Raw genomic sequence first — 7877 nt, forward strand, 5'->3', positions numbered from 1 at the left:
TACAGGAGGGCTCCTTCATCATTATTCAGCCAGTGTTCATCAGTAAGAATCAACTTAGCCGGATCCTCATTGTGATCTCCGAACAGAAAACTGGGCTTCTCTAAAACCTGAGTAGAAGTAGAGTCCGTAGTAAAAGGAGCATCCGTGATCAGCCGGCGTAAGCAATGACGTCCCCCATCTCGTATCAAACTGCAAGACTCATCGGAACGATCTCTGTCAAACTGAGGAAGTGAACCAACAGCCTGCCTGACGGAAACCGAAGAGAAAACCTCCCCACTACAACCGATAGTAGCATGAGGAGAGAGACTGCCCGTAGGGAACTCGACTGCAACAAAACAAGGATGGAGTCAGAAAATTATCCATGAATTAAATCTATCTCATAAAAGAGCAAGATTAAATGATCCGCGGGGTAATTAGAGAGACGATTTTGAGTGTCTTACACTGGAAGAACGGTATACATCATCATGTAAATAACGTGGTAACATACACTGACCTACAAAGTGTAAGACGACACAAAATCGCACCAATATACCGGAAGACTTGAATTGGCTAAGCAAAACAAGTCCGAAACCTCGACCCCCGCGAAGGAGGGTGTCGGCCCTTCCCGAATGACCCGCGAAGGGGCCAAACGAGGGTGTACTGAAACCACGAATATCCTGAAACCTCGATCCCCGCGAAGGAGGATGTCGGTTCTTCCGGAATGACCCGCGAAGGGATCAATCAGGGATATACAAAATATAAGTGCTCACCCCCGAAAAAGGATGCCGCTGGAGAGGATGCCGTGGGAACCTCTCCCTCGCTATGCTGCGAAAGGGATCGACTCCTATGAAGTCGAGGTCGACGTGGAGACATCGAAAATCTGCAATGAAAATCGGCAGGTCAGGTATAATCTAAAATCTGAATACCCAAAATTTAAAAGGAAAATTAAGAACTTTAACTAAAATCCTATGAATAAATAGGATTTTATAGTTGAAGTCTAATTAAACCTGCAAATTTCGTGCATACAAAACAATTATTGTCATTTTACGGTAAATTTTGGTGAAATACCCAAAATACCCCTCGTGTTTAAGGCTAAATTCGGGTCAAGGACACGCTCGAATTGGATCATAGTCATCATATTTGTTCATCTAGCACCCCCAACATCCCACAATTTTGGTTAATTTTACAAATAAACCCTTTTGTAAAATTTAGCCAATTTTGCAAATAAACCCCTCCATAAATTTCGGTTTGGTTTTCGCATACCTTTCTCAAAACTTTAGTCATGGGTTTGTGGTCTAAACTTTTAGAATTTCAGCCCTAAAATTTCAGCCCTTTTGCAAATATACCCCTCTACAAGTTTTGGGTTTCTTTTTGCAAATAAACCCCTCAAACAACATTGATTCTTAGCATACAAACACCCTTCAAATTCGGCCAAAAGGGGGGTAAAATTTCAGTCCTAAATTTCAGCCCACTTTGCATAAAAACCCTCAAATTTCAGTCCACTTTTGCACAAAAGCCCCTTAATTTCGGCCATATTATGTTTTTTTGCATAAGACCCCCAAAACTTTATGCATACACAACCCATCATCAAAGAGCCTATCTTCTAACTCACGAGAACAAAAAGCTATGATCTTTGCATACAAATTCATGACACACCCTCATTACAAGCATAAAGTTTCAATCTTTATCAAAAAAAAAGAGAGTTTGTGAGAGGAAACTTACTCAAAACCAAGAAGCTTCCTTTGAACTTGAGGATGAAGGAGGAACCCTAGTTTGAGAGGAAAGAAATTTCGGTCAAGGAGGGAACACAGAAAATCCGAATTTTAGGCTTTTAAGGGGGAAGAGTTTCAATGGGTTTAGAGTTCTTGGAAGGTAAAAAAAACAATGGTGGAAGGATAAGACAAGGAAGAAGATAGGGTTTTGGGGGGAAAAGTACTCTCTCTTAAAAGTTCAAAAAAAGGGAAAAAGAGTACTATGCATAAGAAAACAAAAGAGAGGAGAGAGACACAAGGGTGTCTCGGTTTTTGAACCGAGACACCCTAGGGTGTCTCGGCCTTGGCCGAGACACCCAAGGGTGTCTCGGCCAAGGTTGAGACACCCACGGGTGTCTCGGTCCTCGGTTGATCCCCGTATGCTCACAAATGTCCCTTTCAAGCCCGAATTTGCCTATTTTCGTCGGTTGTTGGATATTTCGACGAAATCCACACTAATCAACACCGAACGATTCGAAACCCTAGGGTCAACGCCAGTCAACGCGTAACCCTAGGTCAACGCCAGTCAACACGTTGCGATCAAAAGTCAACGTACGACGGTTCGAAACCCTAGGGTCAACGCCGGTCAACGCGTAACCCTAGGTCAACGCTAGTCAACGCGTTGCGACCAAAAAATCAACGTACGACGGTTCGAAACCCTAGGGTCAACGCCGATCAACGCGTAACCCTAGGTCAATGCCAGTCAACGCGTTGCGACCAAAAAGTCAACGTACGACGGTTCGAAACCCTAGGGTCAACGCCGGTCAACGCGTAACCCTAGGTCAACGCTAGTCAACGCGTTGCGACCAAAAAGTCAACGTTCGACGATTCAAAACCCTAGGGTCAATGCCGGTCAACGCGTAACCCTAGGTCAATGCCAGTCAACGCGTTGCGACCAAAAAGTCAACGTACGACGGTTCGAAATCCTAGGGTCAACGCCGGTCAACGCGTAACCCTAGGTCAACGCTAGTTAACGTGTTGCGAACAAAAAGTCAACGTTCGACGTTTCGAAACCCTAGGGTCGACGCCGGTCAACGCGTAACCCTAAGTCAACGCCAGTCAATGTGTTGCGACCAAAAAGTCAACGTTCGACGTTCGAAACCCTAGGGTCAACACCGGTCAACGCGTAACCCTAGGTCAATGTCAGTCAACGCGTTACGACCAAAAAGTCAACGTTCGACGTTCGAAACCCTAGGGTCAACGCCGGTCAATGCGTAACCCTAGGTCAACGCCAGTCAACGTGTTGCGACCAAAAAGTCAACAAACGACGATTCAAAACCCTAGGGCTAACGCCAGTCAACGCGTAACCCTAGGTCAACGCCAGTCAACACGTTGTGATTAAAAAGTCAAACCAATGACACGAGCCAAACTCAATTCATTAGTGATAGATTTGAGACTCTGACGACGGCCAGACGATAAATGCAGTGCCGGATGGATTTTAGTTATTCATCAAAGCATCGAGTAGACTGAAAATCGAAAGAGTCAGGAATCGAAGCTAACTACAGGTCCTTTACGCCAACTGAAGGTTGGACCAATCACATCCAAAGCATTCCAGCCTCTTCTATAAAAGAAACGAGTCTGGAACGCTTTGGAGGGGGTATCTGTAGGCATCGAAAATTGCCTATAGGTCTCCACGAACAGCTTAGTATTAAGGAACGATGATAAACATCACTATCCGGTTCACAGGAGTTCGATTGATCTTGGTGAACGCTTGAAGTGAATCGACGAACTATGTGAACTAACAGAATTTCGGAATAACGAAGGCACGGACTAATCGGGAACCCCACGATGTTTACAAAAGGAACAATGCCCTTCGTGTCTCATTCATTCTACAGATGATCCAGCCATCGGAGCTAATAGAACTCCTCGTCGGCTTTCCAACGCACTTCAAACCACTCAAATCCGAGTTCGGACGAAGAATTTACAGCGAAAGCGGACAAATGGACACAACGGTGTGTCTCGGACCAACGAGACACCCTAAGGTGTCTCGGCCAAAGCTAAGACACCCTAGGGTGTCTCGGCTCAGGTTGAGACACCCTGGGGTGTCTCCAACGCAGAAAGAGGCCTTTATGCGGTTTTAACCACCCGAAACCTCCTGGAGCCTATAAATACAGCCCCGGATCCTCACTTTTTTCTGATCTGGAGTTTTGGAGAATTGGCGAAGCCCTGAAGAGTGATCGAGTTCTTCAACGCAAGAGATCGAGAGTCGTCAGATCTGCATCACCCGCATCCAATCCTTAGTATTATCCCGTTGTGGTAATTCTAAGAAGAGCAATTATCTCGCTGTTGTCGAGATAGGTGCTCCTGCTTCTAGATTCCTTCGCGAGTCGAAGAAGTTCTGGACTTGATCTGGTTGCCAGGTAGTCCACGGATATCTACGTCCCCATCACCGGCTAAAGACCCACGCAAGCAAGAAACGACGAACGGATCTTGCGTTCTTTTCGAAAAGTTGTAATCTTTCATTTTCGTTATTCTTTTTATTGAATATTTTGAATTCTTTGTAAGCAATCCAGATTATAATGAATTCAACAACGAAGGCAACTTTTTCCGAAAAGGCTGCACCACCATGGTTGCCTCCGTCCCCCCTCTCCCAATGGATCAAGCCGCCCGTAGTTCATCCAAATGGCCGCCAACGGCCTCAACAATCACAAATATTCAACAAGTTTCTACAATGATCAAACTTGTTGCTCGGAACCACCTTTATGAGCATATCCGCCGGATTATCCTTCGTGTGGACCTTCACAATCTCTACATCGCCATCTTCAAGAACATCTTGAACGAAGTGATAACGAACATCAATGTGCTTCGTCCGCGCATGAAAAACCTGATTCTTCACCAAATAGATAGCACTCATGCTATCACAATGAATAGTGATGGACCTCTGCGATATATCAAGTTCCTCCAAAAGTCCTCGAAGCCAAATAGCCTCCTTCACAGCCTCCGTAACTGCCATATACTCTGCCTCCGTCGTAGACAAAGCTATCGTAGACTGTAAGGTGCATTTCCAACATACCGGCGCATGGGTCAAAGTGAACACATACCCCGTCGTAGACCGGCGCTTATCCAAATCCCCGACATAATCCGAAACAACATAGCCAATGCATAGCTGCCCACCTGTAGTGTCCCGTTCATAAACCAAACCAACATTGAGCGTACCTAGAATGTACCTCAAAATCCATCTCACGGCATCCCAATGACCCACTCCTGGATCGTGCATGTATCTCGACACCATGCTCACTGCCTGTGACAAATCCGGCCTCATACATACCATCGCGTACATCAAAATCCCAACTGCGCTTGCATATGGAGTCTTCGACATCAACTCACGGTCTTCAACTGACTTCGGTGAAAGGCCAGCTGAAAACTTTAAATGGGCTCCCAACGATACACCAACTGGCTTCGTATCCATGCTAACATGGAATCGCTGTAGAACCTTCTTCAAATAAGCCACCTGTGTCAAACAAATCCTGCCCTTCTTCTTGTCTCTGCCGATCTCCATCCCTAGAATGTGCTTCGCCTCGCCCAAGTCCTTCATCTCAAACTCATTCGAAAGCTGAACTTTCAACTCATCTATAGCTGACCTGGAACTAGAAGCAACCAACATGTCATCGACATAAAGCAACAAATAAATGTACGCACCTCCTCTCAACTTGCGAAAATACACGCAAGGATCAAACTGGCTCCGAGTGTACGAATGACCAAGCATAAAACCATCAAATCGCCTATACCACTGTCGAGGAGACTGCTTCAAACCGTATAGCGATTTCTTTAGCCTGCAAACCAACTTATCTTTCCCTGCAGCTCGGAATCCCAATGGCTGAGTCATATATATTTCTTCATCAAGATCACCATGAAGAAATGCCGTCTTCACATCCAACTGATCTAACTCTAATCCATACTGTGCCACCAAAGCTAGCAGAATCCGAATTGAAGAGTGCTTCTGTAGGCTGTCTAAAAATCACAATAGATAGTCGATCCCCATCAAACACCGATAATGGAAGTTATAATCTAACGACTTTCAGAATGCTACAATTTGAAGACTTTCACGTGGATCGATGAAGGTTACAATCTGATGACCTTCACAACAATTGATGAAAGCTCTAATGAACAGCCTCCACAATCAACATCGGGAGTTACAATCTGACGACTCTCACATATCAGAGAGCTAAAGTAAAGATTACAAAATGACGATCTTTGCAACACTTCGACAGAAAGAGACTATAAATCTACGGTCTCTTCAAATCAAGTCGTGGAAGTCCTCCCCGCGTACCAGCATCAAGATGTGCCGCATTCATAGCCATGAACACAGCTCAAACGCAGCTCCAAAAGCTGCAAACGCAGCTCAGATTCGGCCACCAACGCAGCTCATATTCGGCCGCAAACGCAGCTTCCAACAAACTGCCAATGCAGTTTCCAACAAGACGCTACGTCTGAGCCTCCAGACGCTGTGTTCAAACGCAGATTTCATTCCAGAATGCAGGATTTGCGTTTGACTCGTTCAAACACGAGCTGAACGGTTTTAAAACCGTTTTCCACGATCTGAGGGGATCATAACTCCACTCAGGAGTGATTTAAGGGGCGGTTACATCCCATTAGCCCCACTTAGGAGCGAATTAAGGGGGCGGTTACACCTCTTAATCCCCTATAAATAACTAAAAATCAATTCAGTTCAAGGGTTCGGTCTGTTGGAACTTCTTGGCAGCAACAGGAAAGATCCTTGGGCAGGCATTTGAGGAGATTAACGTCATCCCTCAGCAATATTCGGCAACAGGAGCTTTCTTCATCCTTGGCTTATAGACCGATTTCGGTTAAATCAACTCTTTCATAGAGTTTCAAACTCGTTCAGAGTTCTCCACAACGTCAAATCGTGAGGAGAAGACCATGTTCCAGTAAAACAAGACGTCAGATCGTCAACGAGAAGCAAACTCGACGCGAGCATTCGAGGGAGGCATCTCATCACCACTGTGAAGAACCCAGTTTTAAACAAAGGGGAGAATCTAGATCATTCTCCTCTCTTTTGTAATCAGGAAATCCAATTGTAATCGAGAGTTGAGAGATTTGTAAACATTCTTTTTCTAAGCAGTTAGAGAGAATAAAATCAAATACAGTTCTTTCATTCATTTTCTTATTACAAAATTTTCCACAAACAAAAGATGGTGACTCCGCTGGGGAAGAGCTTCTCTGACGAAGAAGTGGTGGCACAATCCGATATTCATCTCACTGGAACAACCGTCGAAACTCTCGTGGTAGAGTTTGATCAAGCCAAGTTTGAGGAGGCCCTCTCCTCCTGATCCCTTAGCCCCAAGGCTATGCGCAAGATCCACAAAGTTTCCAAAGAGACTAAAGCTCCAACTGCTCGATCCACAAAGTTTCCAAAGAGACTAAAGCTCCAACTGCTCCAATTGCAGCCGGACCACCTAAGGAAGATTGCTCGGATAGCCCCTCCCCCGATGGAGTGGGCTCAGCTTCAGCCAAACCCGCGCCAAGATGACGGGTATCGGGTCAAAAGATGTCCATTGAGGCGACAAACTTGATAAACACAGATGGTGGCGTCGCTGCAAAGGCCTTGAAGCAGGCTAAGAAGAACGCCGCTCGATGGAGGAGGAGATCCCTACAACGAGCGTCGATCCTTAAGTCAACACGAGCTTCGTGTTTATGAGCCTAAACGCGACCCTGTTTCTGTTTTAGAACGCAAGCCTCGCGTCTATGAGCCAAAACATAGGCTCTGTGTGAATAAGATTGAACGCAGCCCTAAATGGCGCGTTATACAATCGAAACGCAAAGCTCAGGCATGCATTACTGAGCCAGAACACAACCCTCGAGGGAGCGTTACAAAACAAAAACGCAGGTCTCCAGACCGCATTAACCATCCTGAACGCAGTCCTCAGCAAAGCATTCCAGAATCCAAAGGCGGACATCAGACATGCGTTTGGGTAAGGAAACCCAATATAGATCCTGGTGTATACCGTGGAGCTTCGGGGTGCTGCCCCGAACCCCACCGGGGGGTATTCCATCCCCCCCGGACCCCCTGGCCAGGGGCGCGCCGCCCCCTGGACCCCCGGCTCGCTGACCGGGCAGCGAGACCCCCGAATACTCTGCGTAGCGCGACTAGATTGAGGGGCGGATGTCAAAAGTCCATGGATTCAA

General features: G+C 46.1%; 1 protein-coding gene across 1 annotated transcript in view; it reads right to left on the reverse strand.

Moving 5' to 3' along the window:
* The window catches only part of LOC109847313 (GTPase-activating protein GYP7-like), a 10054-nt gene extending 4023 nt beyond the window's left edge, over window positions 1–6031 (reverse strand). The window contains exons 1-2 of the mRNA XM_020416550.1: window positions 6001–6031; window positions 4–325 (exon numbers count right to left, since the gene is read on the reverse strand). Coding sequence (XP_020272139.1) covers window positions 4–325; window positions 6001–6031 — 353 coding nt within the window. The remainder of the gene's footprint in view (window positions 1–3; window positions 326–6000) is intronic.

The sequence above is a fragment of the Asparagus officinalis genome, chromosome 7, assembly GCF_001876935.1.
Source record: "Asparagus officinalis chromosome 7, Aspof.V1, whole genome shotgun sequence".
Lineage (NCBI taxonomy): Eukaryota > Viridiplantae > Streptophyta > Magnoliopsida > Asparagales > Asparagaceae > Asparagus > Asparagus officinalis.